The sequence below is a fragment of the Halictus rubicundus genome, chromosome 11, assembly GCF_050948215.1.
Source record: "Halictus rubicundus isolate RS-2024b chromosome 11, iyHalRubi1_principal, whole genome shotgun sequence".
In the NCBI taxonomy this organism is placed as follows: Eukaryota; Metazoa; Arthropoda; class Insecta; order Hymenoptera; family Halictidae; genus Halictus; species Halictus rubicundus.
Genome location: NC_135159.1, coordinates 15,888,612 through 15,912,650, shown reverse-complemented (window position 1 = coordinate 15,912,650; position 24,039 = coordinate 15,888,612). Strand labels below are relative to the sequence as shown.

The 24,039-nt window shown below is 46.4% G+C and overlaps 2 protein-coding genes across 6 annotated transcripts; both read left to right on the top strand.

Moving 5' to 3' along the window:
• Positions 1–283: 283 nt before the first annotated feature.
• Positions 284–4,326, top strand: Atg7 (Autophagy-related 7). Of its 3 annotated transcripts, XM_076796451.1 has the most exons (10): positions 284–603; positions 683–903; positions 1,305–1,532; positions 1,634–2,108; positions 2,175–2,491; positions 2,564–2,864; positions 2,933–3,223; positions 3,297–3,412; positions 3,549–3,843; positions 3,922–4,326. In XM_076796451.1, exons 3-10 carry the CDS (start codon positions 1,336–1,338, stop codon positions 3,997–3,999), a joined length of 2,070 nt encoding a protein of 689 aa, XP_076652566.1. In that variant the 5' UTR covers positions 284–603; positions 683–903; positions 1,305–1,335; the 3' UTR covers positions 4,000–4,326. The 3 variants fall into 3 exon arrangements, with proteins under 3 accessions (XP_076652566.1, XP_076652565.1, XP_076652567.1); XM_076796450.1 differs by having other exon boundaries at positions 284–903; XM_076796452.1 differs by lacking the exons at positions 284–603; positions 683–903 and adding an exon at positions 1,186–1,234.
• A 533-nt stretch (positions 4,327–4,859) lies between these two features.
• LOC143359354 (uncharacterized) lies at positions 4,860–16,815 on the top strand. 3 transcript variants are annotated; one of them, XM_076797256.1, is made up of 5 exons: positions 4,860–5,049; positions 8,281–8,469; positions 12,864–13,034; positions 13,959–14,162; positions 14,504–16,815. In XM_076797256.1, the coding sequence occupies exons 2-5, from the start codon at positions 8,412–8,414 to the stop codon at positions 14,581–14,583; spliced, it is 513 nt and encodes a 170-aa protein (XP_076653371.1). In that variant the 5' UTR covers positions 4,860–5,049; positions 8,281–8,411; the 3' UTR covers positions 14,584–16,815. The 3 variants fall into 3 exon arrangements, with proteins under 3 accessions (XP_076653371.1, XP_076653370.1, XP_076653369.1); XM_076797255.1 differs by lacking the exon at positions 4,860–5,049 and adding an exon at positions 7,405–7,444; XM_076797254.1 differs by lacking the exons at positions 4,860–5,049; positions 8,281–8,469 and adding an exon at positions 11,891–12,101.
• Positions 16,816–24,039: the final 7,224 nt, after the last annotated feature.

Below are 24,039 nucleotides of genomic sequence, written 5' to 3'. Positions count from 1 at the left end.
TACTAGGTTTACGGAGCACTAAAAGTAACAACTATTTTACACTACTTTATAAAAATAACAAGAGTGTATCTATTCAAATTCTTAGCCATTCTTTTTACAATATATGTATCTACCCAAAAGAAACGTTGAATGAATCGTAAATTAAAAATATTAGAACCCGTCATTTTGACGGGTGTTAAAATTGATCCAAGCGAATTGTGGTTTGTTGAGAAATTCAAGAAAAAAATTGTATTTGATTGAAATCGCGAGAGAAATAATAAAGATTACGTATTTTAAAACTTCTTTGTGCGGGTTTATAATGGAAATGTTATGCATACATATAGTTGCCGGCTACGCGACTGGCAATCTCTCTTTCTGTTTCGGTCGCTGTCTTTGTCTGGGTCCGAAACCTGTTATCGTCAGTTTAAACAAGTAAATAAAATCCAAACTATATCATGTTTGGTGTCGTTTTAATTACAAAAAAGTCGGAAATATGTTGGTAAAATTTTCACAAAAAAAAATAATCGAAGATAGAGAAGATTTGTCGTTGAATTATAGTATTGTGATCCGATTCCGAATTCTATTACACTTCGCGGCAATCGAGCTCTTAGGGATGTACCCGTGGTATGTAGTGGGGATAAATTTTTCACAAATGTCGTGCACACCTTTTCCACACTTATCGAGACATTACTGTGTATATTAGCGTATACGAAACGTTTAGGTATTAATAATTAACAATACACGTTAGCGGTCTTGCCTGCGAGAGAAGGTTATATTTTTATTCGGACATGGCTATAATTACATTAATAACAATGAAAAGCGTGCGACGTGTGTGTCATGAGGCAGCACCCGTTCGGAAATGTTAGTCGATCGTCGAGGAAGTTAACGAAGACGGGAGAAAGAGTTGATGGACTTATTTCGAGGGTATATACTTTCACTTTAGCTGCAAACAGCGTGCAATTTTGTTGATTTGCATTGAACGGACGCATGCGCGTATATATATATATATATATATATATATTCGATTAAAACGAGCAGACTACAGTTCGGAATTGATCATTTTATATTCTTGTGCTTTTTTTGGTACCTCTGACACCACTGATATATATATACTATGGATTCGAGATGCCGTGAAACGAATTGATACTGGCTTTACATGCCAGCGCCGCCAGTATCAATTCGTTTCAACTTCTGTACGGCTGGCTTATGGGAATCTCGTATCCATACTATATATATATATATCAGTGTCTGACACGTATGTAGCATAGAGCAAAGGAAAAACAATAACAGATCTTTCGTTTGCTCTATCTTATCTCTGTTTCTAGATATTGCCTTACCTGAGCCAAAACCAGCACAATGTCTAAGTTCGTGAAATTCACGAAACTTAGAACCTCTACGGATCACACATTCTGGGCAAAATTTTCAGAATTGAAAATAGACAAGTACAAATTGGATGAAAAGGCAGTAATAAATATATGGGGAAGCTATAATCTCCATCCCTCGGACGAGGCCAACATGAATCCCCTTGTGTTGGATTTCTCGTCGTTCAACGAGTAAGTTTACCCATACATTACAAAAGCATTTACTTTGTAATAAGTTATTTATAAGGTAAAGTAAGCAGTGTTGGAATCAACTCCACATGAGTCATTTTTAGAGATGTTGACTCCATCCTCAATACCTCATCGGTCTTTTGTTGCGGAAAGATGATCAATAAGAATACATTGGAAGCATTTAAAGAAACCCGTCCTGAAGCATTCATCGAATCCTTGGGAAGAGATATCGTAGAAAGTATTAAAGATGGATCAAGCTTGAAAGACCCAAGCAAATTGTCATTGTTTCTGTTGCTGGCTTATTCGGATTTAAAGAAGTATAAATTTTATTATTGGGTCGCTCATCCTACTCTGTTAATGTTGCCTGAAATGTACTATGAAGAACCTCAGAGGCCAGTCAACGAAGAATTCACAGCCTCTCATTTGGAAGACCTAAGTAAAGGCTTCCTGCAACTGAACAGCAAGTCGAAGAATTATTTTGCAGTCTTGATATCTTGCGAGAATAATATGATTGTTACCAATTTGGAAACAGGTGTTAATGCACTCGAAAACCTCGAAGTTTACGAAAAAGAACCACAGGTATCTGATATACATTTTTCTGTAATTCTATCATGTATCTTCTTCTTTACACAGAGAATTTGTTAGGTGTACAACGAAGTTTACTTTGCCTTTTACGATCCTTGCACAAGCTTAGAGCCGGGGTGGCCTTTACGCAATCTCCTGAGCCTGTTGTTCTGGCATTGTCCAACGCATTGTTTCACGAAAGTGATTAAAGTCGTATCTATAAGAGGGAACAAGGCACAGAAGAGTATTGTGTACAAACTCAGAGTTAAACAATACGAGGACACCAAGGAAGCGAGGGATAGTTTATTCAATAGCTGTTTGGTTGGATGGGAAAGCAATACAAATGGAAAATTGGGTCCTCGTATCGCTGATTTATCGGATTCTATGGATTCGGCTAGGTTGCTATTACAAACGTAAATCACACATATACGTTTCTCCTAAAATCTCATTATTTCCATCGTTTTTTCCAGGCGGTCAGACAGAGCTATCAACTGGAACTTAAAGTTAATGAAGTGGCGGCTTGTTCCCAATTTAGATCTAGAAAAAATAAGTAGTCTCAAATGCCTTCTGTTAGGCGCCGGTACACTGGGCTGTTCGGTGGCGAGAGTACTTTTAGGATGGGGCGTGAGCAACATAACCTTTGTGGACAACTCCAACGTTTCTCATACGAACACCGTGAGACAGAGTTTGTACACCCATCAGGACGCCGTGGATCAGGAATTCAAGGCCATTGCGGCTAAAAACGCGCTGCTGAAGATACGGCCGAACATGGTGAGCATTTGAACAAAATGTTCCTGGTATGTTCTCTTGTTAGTTATGTAATCGCTCGATTTTCATAGAACGCAGAGGGGGTGGTCCTGCATATACCGATGCCAGGCCACGTTGTGGGTGAAAGTATGGTGGAGACCACGCGAGAGTCACTAGAAAAGTTGGAGGAATTGGTTAACAGCAGCGACGTTGTGTTCTTCCTGCTGGATTCTAGAGAAGCTAGGTGGTTACCCACTGTTCTATGCGCAGCTACGAATAAGATCGCTATTAACGCAGCTCTGGGTTTCGATTCGTTCACTGTACAGAGGAACTGTCCAAGTCTGGGTTGTTATTTCTGCAACGACGTGACGCAACCAGGAAATGTGCGTAGATAAGTCGAATTAATCAAACGTGTCTGTTTACTAGATTTTTCATTGACACTGTTTTATCTTGCAGTCGCAAATCGATAGAACGCTGGACCAACAATGCACCGTGAGCCGACCAGGCTTGTCGCAAATTGCTGCTGGATTGGCAGTGGAATTGCTAGTGGCTTTGCTGCAGCATCCTAAAGGGTAAACCAGAAAATTTTGTTTGAGGAGCTACTCTATACCGAGTGAGCCACTTAATTGTCACCTAACGGTACAATTAAGTAACTGACCCTATATATTGCTTTGCATTGAAATTATTTGTTGTCTCTATGTTGAACAGTGTCGAGGTAGAACCGTTGATGGGCCACACTAGAGAAACCATAAATTCCAGCGATGCAGAATTGGCTGGCCTGCTGGGAGGCGTGCCTCACACGATACGTGGTTCCCTATGGAATTATGATACACAGCTGACGTTAACGTACACAAGTATGTACTGTACAGCGTGTTCCCCTCCAATCCTCACAGAATATAAAGATCGCGGCTGGTTGTTTATACTCGACGCGTGCAATGTCCCAAATTATTTAGAGAAATTGTCGGGACTAGAGCGTTTACTCACACTGCCTGATTTCGACGAGGTAGTTGTTCAATTATACGTACGAGAATATTTTTATGATTCACAGACATTTATCTTTACGGTCTCTTTTCTATTGCAGTTTTTTTATGGTGACGACGACGATGACGACCACGATGACGACGACGATGACCTTGATCGGTTGAAAGATGCACCTTGAAACAACACATCGAATATACCTGAGCTACACATTCGACGGTATCAGTATTTATATATCCACACGGTTGAATATTTGTGCATCTGGATTTTAATGTTCTTTATAGAAAATTGACATTTGACATAAGTGTACATGTCATTGTGACGTATCATCTTGGAATCATTAATACAGACATGACCTTTGCGTAAAACTTTGATATGAATTGCCGATAGTAGGAGATTGTAGGCACTGTTTCAATCTTGTTTTTATCAACGGAACTCGGAGCGAAGAACGGAGAAGTAAATCATGTTAAATAAAGAGTGTTTCGGTTGTCCGATACATGTTCAACGAAACTCGCTATCTTTATTTCAACCCTCGGGACGCCCTCGTTAACACTACCGGTCCCAGTAATTAAAAAAAAAAGTTGATTACCCTGCACCCTCTAGTTCGTAAGACATTTATAATCGTGGATAAAAAAGATCTTAAGGATATCGATGTATTGGTTTCAGTTTATTAAAATCATGAAAGGTAGAAGGAAATTTGATCTGTCCCTTGTTAGCATTCGTAATCGGTAGGTACACGGTTCCAGGGTTCGGAACCAACATTTGCGAGCCGAGTACCTAGCGAGTGTGCTCCTTAAAGAACTCTGTGGTTTTTTTAGCGACGTTCGGTACTGGTGAAATGGGAGAATATTGAAGTTGACTTATGCTTGCGAGCGGGTATTGAACTTGATTCTATCCGTAATGAATACGGAGTTATGATTTTTGTCCCGAACGGCCATATACGCGAAACAGTGCAGTGCTTGGAGCGTGGCAGACGGTTGGCAGTTTTGCCGGCAGAGGGCGGATCCGAGAACAACCGAATGCCATGCATTCCAGTGTAATGTTGAAGTGGTAGGAGAAGCGAGGCTACCTCTCGTGTCAAACAGTCCGTGTTCTGCGTGTCCGCCCGCATACCATTAGATTTTCATCGTTTTCAATGAAAATACGTGCTCGGTGCGGTCTCGGGATGCCAGGGGACGTCGCCGCGGACGTTTGATCGTGTGTTCACGCGGGTGTCATCGTGCAACGTTCGGTAAGTAGACGAGTTTTCGTGAACGGAAAAAACCGTTCGTTCGATTTTACGTCGAGGAATGCGTGCGCCTCATTCCTCCTTTTTTTTCTCCATGCTACGCCGCCGCATTCCTCTATCGATTCTTGTGACCGACGGACACGAGCTTCGCTCGGGGACAAACACACCTACCACCGCGGAAACAACCACGAAATTTTGTTTCTTCAAAAAACAGAGAAATTCCTCCCGTGGCATTTTTTCTCTCCGTTGCTTCTTTCCGCTTGGGAAAGAGAGAGAGAGAGAGAGAGAGAGAGATACATAGATAGATAGAGAGAGGAGAGAGAGAGAAACGTTTACCAATTTGCGCTCCCGTGTATTCGTCCCGCGTGCCCCCCCCGTAATTGAACGTATATGGAACATGTATGTATAGAAAGTATTCTGGTAATCCTTGCTACACCGCATATTTTCCAGTAAAACAATTTAATAATCGTAGCGTCTTCTATTCTATTTACAAGCTTGATAGAAAGCTAAAATCTGTAATAACGTTATTTTGAACTCCGTGCATAAGCCGGGGGATATACAGATCTATTAACGATTCGAATAGAAGCGAAAGTCAGTCGAATGTACGAGCATGCTTCTATTTTTTTTCCTCTCTCACCGTGGTCCGACGTTTCGTCGATTCATCACCTTCGAGGAATTCCCATTTACAGCGATAACTCGATAACTCGTCTGATTCACCGTGGGATCCGACGATATCGAAATTCTGCCTGTTTCGAGGAGAATGTCGATCGCCGAGGAATCCGATCGATATCGATACGGATGTCCTGCGATCGAATTCCGATAGAAATCGAGAGAAACTCGAAGAGCGGCGCGAGTTTCGGTTACCGAACGGGCGGAGGCGTGTTCGATCTACATTTCGAGATCGCTCGCTAGATGGAAAGAGCGGGATATTCTATTCGAATTCGAATAATTCTTTCGAATTCCGACACCCTTGACTCTCCATAACGCCGTGCGTCTTCGATGCCGTATTTCCATATATGTATCATACATTCTCCGAGACTTGGTTGATTTATTACTCAGTCAATTTGCTTTATTACTGTTTCGAGAAAAAAAGAAAAAAACAAGGAATTTGTTTGCAATCTGTAGTTTCTGTTTCTCACGCAGGAGCACTTGTTGTTCGAAACTGGCAGCGATTACCTCTTGCGATCATTGTCGCCTTTTTTATTTTCAATGCCAATAATTAGCAACAGGATCACGTATTCATCATAAAGGTTCGTACAGCGGTTGTCTCTCTTTGATTTTGTTGCTATTTTGTATCGTATCTGTACGCGTAGCGTTCCAAGTTGTTTTGATAACGATCGTGGTTCTCGAACATGTAAAAAAGATTGCGTAGGCAGACGTTTCACGGTAGAATTCACGGTTTGAAAATATGAAAAGAATTCGAAGCGCGCGTGATTCGAGTTTTAGAACCGACCCTGTTTGATTAGGCAACGAAAGGAAATATTTCTTTCCACAACACCGAGATGTTAAAGTTTTCTGGTTGATCGTCATCAACTCTTCTACTCGTTCGTAGACCCTCTCTGGATGTTTTCACGGGCGCGGAAAAATCCGTAAAATTTTTAAAAAAAGGTTGGCGCGTTACAATGTATTAGTCTGCGAAGGAGGAACGTCGGGGGTGGGGCTTTCGCCGTGTCTGAAACCGAAATTAGACCGAAAAACGTCTCGGTGCATCGGTGTGCGGCTGGAAAGTAACGCGTCGTTATGGAGGGTTAACAAGTTCAAGATTCGAATAGAAGATTTTTGTGAAAATGTGTGCGCCGAGTTTATCGCGCTAGGCGGCAATGTATGGTGGGTGGAGTGGGATATTGCGATGGACTTGGTAGTGATGGAGCGGGACGCAGATGGGAGGGTGGGGGGGGGGGGTAGTGGCGGTCGGGAGGGAGAGCACGCGAAGCAACGGAGGGTGGGTGGGACACGAAGCGAGGAAAGATGCGAGGGGGGCGAGAGCGAGCCTCTGGTGAGGGGTCCGCATTCCACAGACAATGTCACGTTTTTTAATCCCCGTTTTACTTTATTTGTGTGTTGGCTTCGGCCGCGAGGAAGGCCCCCAAACAGTTAAGTTCGACTTCTGTCCTTAGAGAGCGGATTCCTGAGAACGGTGCTGCGCTTAGCCGCCGAGCCTTGCAACAATCCTCAGAATTTTCTGGTGTACGTGCGCGTTGTCCACGACGTTGTCCTCGTACCCGTCAACGGGCATCGTCTCCTGGACTACCCGCCCGAACGAAGACACCTTCCCGCTCCGCCACCAGGATAATTAACTCGTTCGCCTAGCCGAGTCTTTACGAGGATATGACAAACGCCGACGAAGACGTAAAACGACGCGACTAACACCCGATAAAATACCGTTCCCTAGACAAACGTAAATACCACACGATTTATATACTAACGTAAATACCATGACGTAACGGAGGAAGCTCCAGCCTTGGCCGAGTCAAGTTATGGGGAAATAGCGACCACGCCGCACCGTGGTCGATTTTTCGAAAAAATGGGACAAAAATCCGTATCACTTGAAAATTTAATCGATCGGCTCATAAATCTCATCATATCGCAAAAGGCCGCGGCTATTTTTGAATTCAGCAATTGCAGTAATGAGTACTGAATTTTTTTTTTGCTATTCTATTACTTTAAAGCCAACTTTCAGTTTCTTAAACGATTCGGATCATTTTCAGTTATTAAAATTCACATAATTTTCGATCATTTGAATTTTCATTGTTATACATGAAAAAACTTATCAGACACGCGTACTAGATACCGATGAATCAACTTATACAAGTATTTTCACTTTCTAAAATAATTCTCTTTTTATTTTTGTCCCAGTTTCCGTAGTTATCGACCACTGCGCGCCGCGAACACATGGAAATGGAAACAATGACACTGGCCAACGGCAATTTTGCGCTTTAAAATCCGTGAGGATCGCCCGCTGGTTATCGAAACGTAAAATTGGCGTTGTACCGATAAAGATTTGATTTTGAAAGTTCCGCATAACATTTTACCCGGCGCGCTGGTCGAATAGTTAACGGGGGCGTTCTACTATGATGGCAAACGCGAGGAGATTCTCGGAGATGTAATCAGGAGCAGAAAATCGATTTTTTCGAGTTGGTCATAGTGGGAAGCCCCGGAGAAGAGGGGAGGGAGAAAGTGAGATTGGGAGGATGAAGACGAACGAGGAGATAATTCACCTTTCCCGGTTAACAGGTTAATCGGATAGATAAGGGAATCACCGGGACAGTCGCCCCCACGTTTGGATACATATATCTCTCTGGTTGCTGCTCACAGTCTTCGAGAGGATCCACGCAGGATCGTCGAGATCGGCTGGATCACCGGATATGTCCGCTGTCGAAAGCGCCTTGGACGTACTCTCCAGGGCGGCCACGATGGTCCAAGGTCAGTCTGTTGCAACTTGGTGCATGTGGAATGTCTGGCGTGCGATGCGATGCGATGCGAGTCGAGACGAGCCGGGTCGGGTCGGGTCGGGTCGGGTCGGGTCGGATCGGGTCGAGTAGTCTTTTTACTTATCTAATCCACGGGTTTCTGGTAGCAGGACAATTAATCCCGGGCCCCGAGACGGTTATTTCTGTTTGGACGATCCGACCTCATTGTATAACGTATATCGGTGTGCCGCACCGGGGAGAGGATTTATGTAAGACACGCGAGAGAAAAAGAGAGCGCGAGAGAGAGAGAGAGAGAGAGAGAGAGAGAGAGAGGGAGAGGGAGAGGGGGAGAGCTCTTCCTGTGATATTTCGCCCCAGTCGCGAGAGACCGCATTCCTACCAATTGCCAATTTCATGTTGAATTAGATAACATTGTGCAGTGTTTATTTTCGATTCCCGCTTCTTCGAGCCGTGTTGTTGGCAACACGTAGCTGCCACGCACTTGTGGCTCCTTCTCCAGCGTTTCTCTCTTTTTCTTCTTCGCTTGTTCTTCTTCTTCTTTCTTCTTCTCTTGTTGTGACGCCCGTGTCCTCATAGTGCTGCTGAACCATACGCACGTGACTACCGAACAGCTAGCAGATGCTCGGTCGTTTGTATTCGTGCTATCTTTTCTTTTCTCTGCTCTTTTCTTCTCATCTTCTTCGTCGTCTCTGATTTTATCCCCCCTTTCTTTCATACGTCTTTCAATATCGTGAGAGTGAAACATCTTATTTGTTTTTCGAGGATAACAACGCTTTCAGATTGTCCGGTTCTTGCCGTCTGACAAATGAATATTATACCGTTGTTAACGTCCGATCTCGATTTCGCCGTTATTCTTTTTACATCTTCAATGCTATTCAATTATACACGTAATTAAGGCAAAGTAGAAAACATAGTGGACGATATACATAATAGGGCAACATTCATTTGTCAGACAACGAAAACTGGGCAATGTGAAAACGCTCTAACGGTAGTGATTCGTTTACAAACGGGTAATACTGGTATGTACCAGTCCGTCTACCAGCAAAAATTGCTCAAGACCGAAAGCGTTAATCTTTCCCAGACCCACCGACAAACGAATCTCTTTTCACGTCTCAGGGATTGTGCCCCATAAAGGGTTAACGAGAACGAGGCCGCGCGAACGTGTTGGAAACGGATTCCCTAATTGTTTTCACTCGAGGAAGGAAAAAAGTAGTAGCGTGTCTGGAGTGCGACGAACGAGGTCGCGTACGCCGCCGACCCGAGATTAATGGAAATGATCGGGTCCTATCATCGAACGGAATACCAGGCCGTGAAGAGAGCTCTTCGATTCGACGCTTTGCGTCGCGGCGCGTGCGAGACTCTGTGTGCGTCGCGTCGCGGCGCGTCCGCTCGCCGGTGTACTGTTTCTTGTTCCGATGGAATTCCGGGCTTCGAACCTGTTCCGAATACCAGGCATAGTTTCTCTCCGCACCGACCGATGGCGCTCGCAAACTGTCGGTATTACCTTACGAGAAGTTGTCGATGCTCGACCGAGCCCGGTCGGCAAGTACGAACTTCCTGCGGCGGTCGGTAACTTATCGGCACAGTTGCGCGAATTACGCTTCGATTTAATTACCTGATTTAACCACGTTGTACCGCAATTACGTGGCAATAATGACGATTCAATTATATGATTTAGTTGCCAAACACTGTGATCACTAGACTGCTTTCGAAGACTTACTTTCAATATTTACTATGTCGTATAAGAAATGCAGATCACGTTTATTCTGTGCATTTTGTGTAACAGAATTGCGTTGGAAACAGAGCAATTTCTTTTTGTCCAGATACGATGAATGTATAAATAATACCGTACTCGTCACCTATCATCTTTTTCTCTACGAATAGTTCTGACTAAATTGTAATTCGCTGCGTAATTGCACTTGAATTGCAGTCTGCAGATTGCACGATAATTGCGGAGGTCTAAACTGCGGATTGAAATGCAATATAATCGAATGACTTGATAATTGATGGAGTCATTAAATTCTAATTCCGCGCAACGGTAGACACGGTATGTACTGTCCCGCGATGTTCTCGCGTATTCACGGCCACGAGCGAGGGCTTCACAGTTAAACGAACGCCCGATAACTGGCCGCGATTACCTGGACGCGCGCGCGTACCTATTAAAATACCACGGATTCCTCGGTGATGGCTCACGATCCAGCGAGAGGATAACGCGCCACCTTGATCTTGCCTTTGCAAGGCAGAAGGACTAGTCCTATAGCTTGTTGCTTGGCGTTCAGCCTCCGGGAAATCGTGGGTGTCTGCGGATTCTTCTTTCTTGCGGCTCGAAAGTTCAAGCTACGCTGCTTGAACTAGCCAACGTTTTACCAGACGACCCTAATTATTCGAAGCTGGTGCATAATCCTTCTTTTAAAATGTACATAAAATTGTTCAGGCTCTTTAGAACTTTGCACAGAACAAAATGATCAATTACTAACTTGATGAGACGATTAGCTCCCTTGCTCCACGCACGACAGATTTAACATATCGAGGTTCACATTCGAGAATTTTTTCCGATTTTTCGGTTGCAATTTTCTCGTATTAAAGTTCAAGCGCGACACTCTGGAAGTTAATTCGAAAATAAGGACACTGACTCCAATTTTCAAAATATTTTCAGCTAGGGTGCGTGGTAGTAAAAAAAAAAAAAAAAAGAAAAAGAAAAGAAAAAGAGTAAATATCAATTTTTTCGTAATCACCCCTGTTTTCCCTTGATTCTATAGATATATGTTATGGGACGTCGAACATTTCTCTTTTTCGCGAAAAGGAGTCGAGTTGGCGAGGATCCCTCGCGCGCCGCGTTCCTGCGCGTGTGCGTGTCCGTGTGCGCGGTGCGTGCGTGTAAAAGGGGCAACCTTCTCGAATGGAGGGGGCACGGAGAGGCCGGGACGAGCTGGATGAATGAATGAATCTTAAGACAGTCGCGTAAGAGGGGCATTCATGAATCCGCACGGCCTGTTTTCAGGAACGCGTGTGTCTCTCCTCCGAATAGCGTGGAGCGTGTTCTATCTCTGTCTCCGTGTGCGGTTGTCGCGTGTTCCTCGGGCTACGTTGTGCGGTACGGTGCGGTGCGGTGCGGTGCGGTGCGGTGCGGTGCGCTTCGCATCGCAACCTGGACTATTGTTCTTCGAGAGCATGCACTTTATCCCGCGTTTCCCTAGCCGCGATCTCGCTCCACGGTGATCGCTAGGTCCGATCGACGATCTATCCGCCGTGGCTCGGATCTAGCTCGATCGGGGACACAATGGAGGCGTTCTTCGGCGAGCGTAAGATCCCTGGATCCAAACGGTTCCGATGATCCCGAGTCTCCGATCCAACGCTAGAACTTCTAGGAAGATCACCCGCGATTTCTATGAATCGATAGATTGATCGAAGTAATAGTCATTTTGATCCTAGCGTTGGTCTAAACTCTTATGCGCACCTGTTTGCTCGTGTGTATGTGTGTGCTGGCCTGAAACAGGACTCGCGACGCCGCAGGCTGGCTTCCTCGCCAAATCGGATCATCAATGGAAGTCTCGTCCAGGAGAAACTGCTTCTGGCAGCCGTGGCTTAGCAACGGCAGCCTCAGATCGGTCTACCGGACCGCGGGTACGTGGACCCGTCGATCTACCGGGTCGTTATTCCCGTTCAACGATCTCCAAAATTTCCATAGGGTGCAAAGAAACCCTTTCTACTCTCCTTTTAATTAGTGCAGATACTCGAAAAAGTCTTATCGCAAACATTGACATTCGACTCGAGATTCAAAGTCGTCTCGAGACTTGTTTTATTCCTATCGAATCTCCATTTAAAAAGTAAGGGTCCAAAATCTTAGGTAGACGTAGGTCATGGATGAATTGTAACAGCGGCGAGAGTCTCACGTTTTCTCGAATTTCCGGATTCGATTTGCGAGTCGGTCCAACAAGGAAGAACGAACTGACCGGATCCATTCATCTTTTCACCGGTCTGCGCGGTTCGTTCTTCGTCATTAAACCAGTTCCGAGCGTCTTCCTGGCGATCCTCTCACGGCTATTACGCGCTTCCGGCCCGATCCCGAGAAACCGGACTCCACAGCACCCCTGTTCGATCGTTCGGAGGGTGGCTGGATCGATACTCGACCCATCGAACGACCCAGGAAACGGAAATCGGTCCACTTCCTTCCGCAACCTTCCCAAAATCCAGGACAAAAACTTCAGAACAGAATCTACCCGAAAATCCAATCTATTTAACTCTTTTTAACTTAAAAAATCCAACTGCGCTCCCAAACGGTAGATTTGAAGAAAATTGTAGTGTAGGAGAAAATATTTAAAAAAATGCGCGTAGACTATACGGGACACGAATTGCGACGATACTGACGAGGGATCTTTTTCGCAGAGGAAAGGCCAAAGGCGACGAATCTGCACCGGAAGCCGAGCAGCGCGTGGCGCAAGGATCGCAGGAGAGATCCCATCCAGAGCGAGGCTCTCGACATGTCAGCAGCCAGGGTACATCATCATCATCGTCACACCAGGCCTAGCGTGATCGTGCCTACCACACCGCAGCCTGGTAAGAGCGCGCCCTATGGGGCGGAGAGAGGAGAGAGGAGAGACAAGAGACAGACGGCTGGCTGGCTGGCTGGCTGGCTGCGAGAGAGACCCCAGGTTTTCGCCGCGAATTCGTTAGGCACGTTGCCGCGTTGTTCTTGGTCATAGGGGGCTCCCAGCCATCCCCATTGTCCACCGCAAGGGGTGGCTGGCTCCTTGAACAATGCACCACGATCCACGGCCGGCAGATGCGCGCCGTGCAACACCCAGCACAGACTGCCCACCGGCCTCGACGTTCAACGGGGATGTGTTTCCCGTTTTCCTAGAATTCCTCGGCTTTCAGACTCGCTTTTTATTCGTTCAGCCAAAGAACGGCAGCTCCAGCGTGCCGCCTCTATCACCGACTCTGCCCCCCTATCCGCGAATTTAAATGACAGACTCGGCTTCGATAGATAGCAAGATTAATACGTTCCCTACCACCGCCACACATGTGCCGTTCACAGTCGCAAAATTTATTTAAATATAATCAAGTTCGAGTACATAGTATTCGGAGAGACTCCATATCTTTTTCTTGTTGAATTGTTTTAATATCTCATAAAGAAGGTGCCCTGAACAGCTGGTTGCTGACAGCGAAGCAAATTTTGGTAGAATTGTTCGAAACTGTAGTAAGGTAATTTTCATCGGTCAAGAGCAGAGTTAAAAAACACAGTTTAGTAATGATACAGCGTCCGAGAATTGTACAGAGCCTTTATTGAGTCACCGTATGGGTTGTATTACGAATTCAGTTCTGGAAACTGAATATATGATATATTCGCTTACATTGTTGTGCGAGGGAACCAGGGAAAAATTTAGCCTGAGCCTGTGCCTGTGCACGAGCTTTGCGGTTTCTAATATTTATAAGACGCCGGCTGAGGGCCCAGGAGATCACGTGATCTTTGTTTACCAGGGACCACGATCGAAGACACCGCCGGTACACCCACTCCAACCCTCACACCCTCCGCAGCGGCGGGAGGCCAGAGGACCGGGGTGAGAACCGTAGGAGGGGTAAGCGATCCTGCGATAGATGAACACTTTAAACGATCACTGGGGCTGGAGGAGTACGCTGCAGTCTTCAATGCAGCCACCACCGACAAGGAAGCTGGCCTCAGCGGTACACCATTAGCTAGATTATAATGTAGAGGGTGTCTCGGCTAACTTTGTCACTCTCAGAACAGAATATACTCGCTTCAACGCTAAATCTACCAGCTTCGGTCCCAGATTATTTACAGTAGACTCCCTCCAAAACGATAAACGATTCACATAACAATTGGAACTGTGAAGTGCAACGTCATTTTGAATATCGTAGAAAATTTTAGTTATTGACATAGGGGTTAAAGATAAAAGGTATTACCCTCTTTGTCTGTTCTTTGAAGTTGAAATGATTGCCACTCCTCTATGGAAGACGAAGACGATCGACTCTGACCGATCTGACCGATCGATGTCTTTTTCCAGTGGACGACCACTTCGCGAAGGCGCTAGGCGAGACCTGGACCAGGCTGCAGGCGGGTAGCCGACGCAAGGACTCCACCTAACTGCCGGACAGTTGACAGAGTTCTACCCGGGGATCTTGTTGTGCTTCGGCGTCCTCCAGGAGGCGCGGCCAGTGTTCGAAAAATCGAAAAGGAACTCGTTAAGCGGGAGGAACTCGTCCGAGGGTTCCTCGCATCGAGACGGAGACGGTCGTGCGTTGTCGTTTCTTGCGATTGTTGCCCACAAACCTGATGCCTCGAGCTACGCTAACCTCTCTTCGAACGCTATGAAGCTCGAGCCGTTCCTGGGTCCGGAAACGACGACGACGACGACGCGTGCCGGAACAACAAAAGTAGCTCTGAAAACCTGTAAACAAGGTGTCCACGTAGCTCGTAGCACAACCAGACTATGTGATTCTTCGCGCGAAGCTTAATTAAGAAATTTATTGGACACGATTACGTCTCACGCAACTGCTTCTATTCGTTCTTGTAAACTGGTTGAAACGCGATACATCGAGGGAGTCTTATTTTATTTAGTTCGCAGACTTGCTCTGTGCTTACGAATCGCGTGACTACACCGTGCGTACAGGAACCAGGCGAAATCTGGAAAAAGACATTTTACACGTAGAATAATGGAAAACGTTCTCCAGCAAGCCGAACAATCGCGTCTGTTTCCGTAGCTCGCATTTTCTACTTGCTGCGGGCACGAGGATGCACGCAGCGCGTCAGAGAAGCCTGCAAGACTAGATCTTAACGAAAAGCGGAGTTTTGTACGAATAAATTTCATTCTATATTTTCGATTTACCCTCGCACCACGAATCACAGTTCTTCCCCGTTAGCATCGCGCGATGGACAATGGGACGCTAACGAGGGAAAACTGTGTTGCACCGCGATTTAGGGAACATCGTATGCAGGCAAGGCGTCCCGGCTAAACGGGATCACCTAAATTTCAAGTTGCCGCTTGAAATAACTTTACGAAGGTTTTCGTACATCAATTAAAGCAGACGTTTAGGCGGTCCTGTTTATTCGAGACACGTTGCGTTCCTCCGTCAGTGTCGGCGCTTATACATTGTACATAGACGCGGGCGTATTCTTTTATTATGCCATTGTCGCGGCGACCTCCGCGGCCCGAACTTATTTATTACAATGTTGTCCCATACAGCCTCGCTAAATAGTTGTAGTAGCGGATTCGTTTACATTCGCGCCGTTCGTACTGTTCCGCGATTGCGAGCCGATAAGAATGCGCGCAATGTGGTGGATCGCGAGAGCAGCGTAACGGACGTTGTTCGTGTAATGATTATATTCGCATAAATGTTGACGTTTATACGTACACCGCCGTTCGCGAGCCAGAGAAATATTTTTCGCATAACCCCCTGGAGGTGGGCCTCGCCGCGAGTCCATCGGATTGAAATTACACGAAGGTGATTCTAGGCTTTCGAACGGTAGCGTGTACACATACAGATAAAAATAGCTATAGATAGACATGTAGATACAACTATATATCCTCGTTGTTCAGCCAAAGAAATCACTAAAGATTTTTTTGTTGGTCCAAGACATCGACTGGAAAATCGTTTTTGGATGCGCACCTATTTGACGAACTCTTTTCTCTTTCCCCGGTACGACCGTTTAGTGGTTCTTGGCTGACACATGCACCATGTACCGGATGGCTCAAATAGAGTGTTACACTTTGTTAGATTCTCTTCTCTACCGTGCAGATGAAAAATCGTTCCATAGAAGCTTGCAACACTTTATTTGACGTGCCCCTGTATATGAGCCACACGCGTTTGCCAAATTGTAAGGCATAGAGGAAATCGACGGAATAAAAATCTGAATTCGACTAAAAACATTTGTAAGAATACATTAGAAGAAGATTTGGCAAGTGAACGGGCTCATATGTTAGATCGAGTCACGAATTATTTCCATTCTAGCGATTTTATTTCTCGACGAAGCAAACAACAATTACATAATCGCGGCGACTCGAGAACGCGATGAGTCATTAGGAATGATAAATGCGTAGATCTGTAACCAGGAGAGAAGGAGAATTATTTCTGACTCGACCTAATATGTAGACGTATACGCGTGTACGTACGATTGTAATTATACGCGAGGCGTGAGAGAGTGTTCGACCGATCGAATATTAAGGAGAATGATCACGCGGACAACGTGTATATCGTCGCACAAAAACGCTTTTGTAACACACGGGGCGAGCCTCGCTCGAGAGAGCATTGTGTACTAAAGAGAAAGAAGAGGATACATAAAGCGACTGGTAACAGTTTTAATACCGACAAACCAGTATCTCACGTGTATTTTGTGGTTGCGTAATCGCTAGACCGCGGATTTCAAACAGCAGGAAGATTAAAAGAATTTAAGAATGTCAACGTATGAAAATTGCTAAAGGAAGACATAATTATCCAGCGGTCTAGTAATCACGCGCGCGCGCACACACACGCACGCACACTTTCAAACACACACGTATCCTGCCTCGATCTTCAGCTTCCTCCGGATCCTTCGCGTCCTGCGTGGATTGCTAAGAAGAGTAGTACTGATTTCAAATGGTGCTAGGAAGTCGACAGCGTACCCCAGCACGCACAGAAGTCAGTACCTCTGCCTTCTTATTCGCTTCCGACTTCCGGTTCCGCTCCTCGAATTGCCTAACCGACGAACGCTCGTCGCCGCAGCCTTACAAGCTTCCAAGGGACATTACCTAAATGGACAGCGGGGGCATCGAAAAAATACTCTGTACGGAATTTTTGCAGCAACCGATTTTCCGGAGGTGGAGAAAACACATTTTATCGACAGAAATGAACGGAGACGGAAAAATATATGAAACACAACAAATCTATAAAACACGAGCGATTTTTGTGGGTATTTTTCCGTCACATTTTCAGGACGTTTAACTAAATGCTTTCCCCGGGGACTATTCTCACCCCCCCCCCCACGAAACACGAAAGCAGCTGCAAAGGCAACGGGTCGAACACTTTTCGATAATCTACACGTGCGCCAAGTTTCGTAGCCGCGTCCCTTGTTGGTTTCTATAATAAATTAGGCTTAAGTTGTAGGGGTTGACGCGCGTGCAAACAATCTACGAGCTGCTCCACCCGTGCCCCCTGAATGCTCTGTGAAACAGTTGTCAACGGTCTGACTTATACTCCGAACTTCCGTTAGAAACTGATTCTGATTCTCGTCCGACTCGAAGGTGCCATCTTCTTGTCCCTTGATGTGGTCGAGACTCGGTAGAACCGGAAACAGAGGTGAATCGAAAATACGGTATTCGAGGGAGCGACAAATCATTTCGGATGTACCTGTTCCGTTCGGTACCCGTTTACGCGAGTCGAATTTTACGGTCTCGATACACTAGCGAATAACTTGCGCAACATTTTTGTAATTTCATACCAACCGCGTCTCCTCGGAATGCGCGGGATGTTTTGTCAGTTTTTCTAAGATGGTACAAACAGTATTCGCTATTAATTGTAACGTTGTTTAGTGCGGAAAGTAAGTCGACAGATATAGATAAAATACAATTAATAAGTTAGACTCTGTATTTCTATATTTTCTGTCATCACACTTTTCTCACGCGATTAGTACAAATGACGTACCGTAATAACAATTTTCTATAGTTTATCGTACAATACACATTCCGTTACATACCGTCGGTGAATAATCTGTCAATTATTTCCTCTCCAAAGAGAAAACTGAATTTCCGGAACTCGTCGAGTTGAACTCACTCTCTCGCGAGAAAACCTGCCGAGTGTATTCGTTACTCGCTAGTGTATTCGCGCCCTTAGCGTGCACTCTCGCCAGGATTCGTTCGATTTCCGGTCGGAAGCCGGGTACACATCCACTGGATCCGGGTCACTCGCGACCGGAAACCGCGTCACCGTCGCGGTACGATTCGAATAGAAACGATTACCGATAAGAACTCGGTCGGACTGTTAGGGGACACGTTGGAGGGCACACGATGGCCACGGAAGACAGCCGGGCCGGACGCTTTATGTGTCGTAGGTGGGCCCAGACGGGCGAGCCAGACTGTCCCAGGAGCGCTCGGATGGCTTCCTATATGCAGGCAGCCTGTTCACTTGCCGTAAAGCAAAATGGTAACTTAATATTAGAGTTGAATATAAGTACCGGTAATCCCACACCAGAGTCCAAAGTAAGCCTACACCTACCCGCCGCGACGGCCTACCGGACGGCCAGCCATCCCTGGACCTCCGTTCCCCCTTACGAACGCCCTCGAGCGTAATAATACGACGGGATACTAGATATCGGTGGCTCTCTGTGTTCTAGGTGCAAATTGCGACCACCTATGCTTCAGAATCTCTCTCTCTCTCTCTCTCTCTCTCTCTCTCTCTTCTCTCCTTGCACGTCGTCGCCTCGCAAACCACATCCGTCACTCTTCCTGCAAGCATGTGTCCTCCAAACACGAGGACTCTGCCAACGCAAGGACCCATCTGTTCGACTCTGTCTGTTTAACCTCTAGCCCTATCACCTCTTTCGCTGATCAACTTCTAATATCCTACGAGGAATATTTCATTAGCCCAATGATCTCTCCGAAGCTGGAACGTTTTTCAAATTCTCTATCCTTGAAACTATCAAGTTACTATGACCATTAGTAATCATTGGGTATGTCTATCTGTTTGGTGTGCCAAATGATCGTGTCTCAATAATGTGTGGACTTTAACAGGTGGTCCAGTCTCTGGTCCATTTCTTCCACTGAATTTTCTATGATATGAACAAGGAGAGAACGCCGGCGAAGAATAATTGCTCCTGAACTACAATCCTACTTGGTAAATCATTTTCTCTTTTTCAATTAGTTCTTTCGAATCGCTACAAGTTGAAGTGCTTATACGTTCAAACATTCCAGGTACTCCTCCCGCAACAAGAAATAGTCTACAACAGCAATCCTGAATAGATCCTGAACACTCCTCAAGCCAGCAATTACAAGTAAGCATTACTCTTCTGTAAAAGAATCTTTCATCCTCCTGACTGAATCTAATTTGAATAGGTGTTCATAGATGAAATTTACAGGAAGACGTACAAATAAGCCGCACCACCGATGCTTGCGTAACGGTAGCGTCTATTCGAAATGCATTCGGAGGTATACGTGTAGCTTTAATTATTCCCATCTTTAAAACTACCAACTTAACAGGATCTCTAGCAGTTGTACATAAAGGAAGCTTTTAAAAATTATGACGTAATCGCCGGTAGGTAATGTGTTAAAATCGAAGTCGGACAGTTGGATCTCTCGCGAGAGGTAGCAAGGAAAATATTGTCGCAGGTGTTCGATCGTTCCGATCGAAACATTTGTTGGAAATGTTTCTACGACTCGGAACGACTTGGCACGTTCTCGCGCGGAAACTCGACACCCGCGTCTTTTTCAACCTGTTTTCTTTTTGCAGGTAAACGGGAGCAGAGCGCGACGCGGTGTGCTCCCCGAGGTGCAACGACCTTCGCGGACCAAGAAGAACTAGGATAAACCAGTCTAGTTGTCTCTGCGTGACGCGACAAGAGACTCTCTTTGGTGGCGCGGCGCGACGCAGCGCGGCGGAGTAAGCTAATCCGTCCGCGTGTATCAAGTTTTTGAGTCCCTTTAAACGATACTGATACCTCTGTTGCCCTCGCGAGAACGACGCGTTTCGCGGACTCGACGCACGCAGCACCGGTGTCGATTTCGACGTTAGTCCCGCGACAGATGCGAGAGCAGAAGCTGTCGAGCAACGCCGACACATCTTACACCGAGCAGAGATCGGTATCATCCCCTAGGATACATTGTAATTTCGAATCGGCTTCCCAATGGAAAACGCAGCTGGAAATAGAACGACCGACCGACCGACCTAGACAGATGCTGTTTCCCTACCGGCACGAGCAGGTGTTTCCACCGATGACCTCGCATTTCCATCGGTCATCGTCAACGACGCCCTTCCGGTTTCCCGGGCAGCTTTTCCTATTAGCACTCCGCTACAAACGGTATAAAGATGATCAAAAATGTCCTTGGTTTATAAACCAGTCCCACACTACCCTGTTTACTGTACTACTAAATACTAATGCCGTTATTCGTTCGTAGGTGGACAATTTTGGGGAACGACCTCCTGGCATACGGAAGAGAAACCTAAAAGAAGACTCGGCCGCCCGCAGGAGCAACGATTTCTCGCGACGTAGATCATTTGGTCGCGTCACACGTTATCGAGTCGATCGGCGACGATCACGCAGCTCGATCGCGTCTCTCTCCTAGCTTCTATCTGCCGCGTTTCTTCATTTTAAGTCCCAGGCGTATCCTGTTTCGAAGCGAGACCCAGCTGACCGCAACCCGGCATCGTTTTCTCGTTTCGTCCGCTTGCGTTACGCGTCGATCCGCGCGCGACCACGTACACGGAAAAATCGGCCGATAAACGCGCGGCTCTCGTTGCGCTTTGAAAATTCCTGTCCCGCGACACCGCGATTTAAATTATCGAATACTTCGCGAGCATTCGTTCTTTGATCAAACTTTTAAAGAGAAGCCGGTTAACACGTTGACCGGCGCTATCGACTTGCTTAAAACTTATTCAAATTATTAAAGGAAGAAACAAATTTTGATCCGCTTCCGGTACCTATCCGCAGCCTAGTCACAACATTAGTAGCACCGAACATCAATTTATTTCTGAATGAACTAATAATAATTGTTAACAACTCTGATCGTCTTTTTAGCGGATGAAATAAGCAAGATGAAACACTCAAAATCTACGCGGTGGTCAACGTGTTTTTTCCACGGCTACAGCACTGGTCTCTGCTTTGAACTTTCGGTTCTTTTTCTGTTCCAGTGAGTTTCTCTGTATCAATTGACAAACAATGGCGTTGATAGTTAGAGCAAATTACTTTTTCTCAGAAGCCAAGCGTAATGCACATCTGGATGCAAGAGATAGAGAGGGGGGAGGGAGGGAGAAAGCACGAATAGACGCGGACCGGCCCGCGTCGCGACGCTTAGTCTCGCGTTCCTAGCATCGAAATCCCCGCGAGTCCTAAGGGAAACGGGGCGAAACCTATCTAATCACTGATTCACCTAATTATTCAATTGCTTGTCAATAGAATGCGGATTTTTACGCAAAATCAAAACTGCACTAACTTTAAGATGCAGAAGCTACATAAACATTCGTTTCTTTTTTAACTTCAGTGAGCTGAGAATGGTACAACATTTTTTATTCTTTCAAATGTCCTTCCTATTTTGCACTCAATCTACTTATTTCTGTAATAATGCTGTAATCATTCCCCCACGGTTCACTATCAATATTTTTACAGGAGTTAGACTGATCTCGAAGACAAGCTTATCCTCCGTGTACGGAATGTTACCTATACGATTACAAACATTCCTCTGAAACACACATGGGTAAAAAGTGTTGCTCTACAATGCAACGCGAGAGAGAGAGAGAGAGAGAGAGAGAGAGAGAGAGAGAGAGAGAGAGAGAGATAGAGAAAACACTCGTCGTTTGGACACCACCGATCGCTCATCATCGTGTTAATCAACATCGTCATGATCACCGGCAGGAGCAGCAAGGGTAGCAGCAGCCTCGTCATCGTGGTCACTGGAATCTTCGTTTGAAAGCAGCGGCGCACTCGGATTCGCGACGCGTCGATTCGGCGCGGGTAAAACGCGTCGTTCAAATCCCGTAGACGAGAACCGAAGGAGTGGGTTCTCGGCCTCGCGGCGTGTTCCACTGACTTCTCTAAGCTGTCGCGAACATGTTTCCGGCTCGCGAACTCGTCCCCGTTTTCAGCGTGCACGAATTCGATCGGTTTCGCGGCCGGTCGGCCGGCCGCCCGGTTATTATACATTCGAAGTCGAAGGACGACGGCGAGAGAGAATCGGTCTGCCCAGCGCAACGCATTGCATCGCATCGCATCGCATCGCATCGCATCGGTTTCCAACCGCATGGCACTTCGGACACGACTGATCGAGTGACCGAGGGGGTAGCATTGTAAGAATACCCCTCCAACGTGCGCTTGTATAGAATTACGTGTGTGCCCGCTCATCGCGCGCATAGAGCAGAGCACAACTCTCCGTCCCCCTTTTGGTTCGCGGCAAAAGGGAGAGAATCGAGGGGAGAGAAGAGTGGTTTCTCTACCTTCGCTTCTTCCCCTCTCGCTTCAACTCCCTTCGGACGGTGTCACCCCGTCTCGTTCCCATCCGTTTATCTTTTCTCTCTCTTCTTCGTCTTTTTCCCCCCGGTTTCTGGCTCTTGTCCCCTCTCCCCTCGCCGCTCCTTTCACCGGGTCTCTCTACCCACCCCTAGCCTTCGTGTACCCCTACCCTTAGCCCTCTCTCGGTTCCCTGTTCCCCACGCAACGCGCGTCGCCTCGCGTCTCTCTATAGCGTGCGTGAATCATGCATATCGATTTTCTTTCGTTTAGTACGCTGTTCGTTCGTTCGGCCTGTATGTTGCTCGCTCGCTCTCTCGTTCATTCTGCTCGGTAGTTGGCCGCTGACGCGCGTACGCCCGCTGCCACTGTGTCCCCCAACACAGAAAAGCCCAGGGGCCGAGCAGACCGACGAACCCCCCTTTTCAAAACGCGCACGCTCGCCGCCCGGTACCCGATCTCTCGCAGATTGCCCAGCCCGAATTCGAACCCGAGTTCAGTTTTGCGTTTGAAAGGTTACTGTGACCCGCGCTAATTGCCAACCGGCGCGAGGGCTCCGGAGACCCGGTTAACGGGGGTATTTTCTCTTTTGCGTTTCTCCGAATTCTTTTTTCAAAAAAACTATAGGATCTTTCGCATCAACTTTTTTCACGCGAATTTATTTTCTTCACTGAAAAAAATCAAAATTACGCGAGTCATGTATTTTTTTGTAGAGCACGTTTCGATAGAACATGGGTCGACGATTGGGAAACGAATGTAATTGGATAAGGTAGACTAATCTCGTTTGCGAGCTTCTACGATAGCAAGCCATCAGCTCCATATGTGCTCCAAATAATTACGAATTTATTGTCGAAAGAATTATTGGGAAATTGTGAGCGCGTTGATGGGGCGCAGCATCATTTACAAGCAACATTGGAGAGTGATGATTCCTTGTCACGGGCAATTAATTCCATGCAATTCGATCCTACCGGAGCATTCTAAACTAGCCCCGATCGAAGAGCCTCCAAAATGCTTGGATCTGCTTTCGCGTCCCCCTTCCCACGAAGCCCTCAGAAATCCCCCGCCCCCCATCGAACCCCCTCTTCTCGTGTTCGACGGCTTTTTGCCAGAGCAAAATGTCTCCCCGAGACGCGGAACAGCGACGAGATGTGTGTGCTCTTGTACCCTCGTCCCCCCGTCTCGCGCGCCTCCACCCCCCGCTTCTTTTCACTTAATGTCCCGTACTCTCCCCCCTAATCTTTGCGCCACTCTTCGGCCAACCACGGTAATAAACCCCTTTTGTTTTTGCCCGCTCTGTTCACTCTGTGTTCGTGTCCCCATGTCCCCTCTTCCTCGTTTGCCCATGCTGCCTCCCCCCTCTTTTGCGTTGCTTTTTATCGGTGGCGCGCGAGCGGTGCGCCCGACCGATTCAGA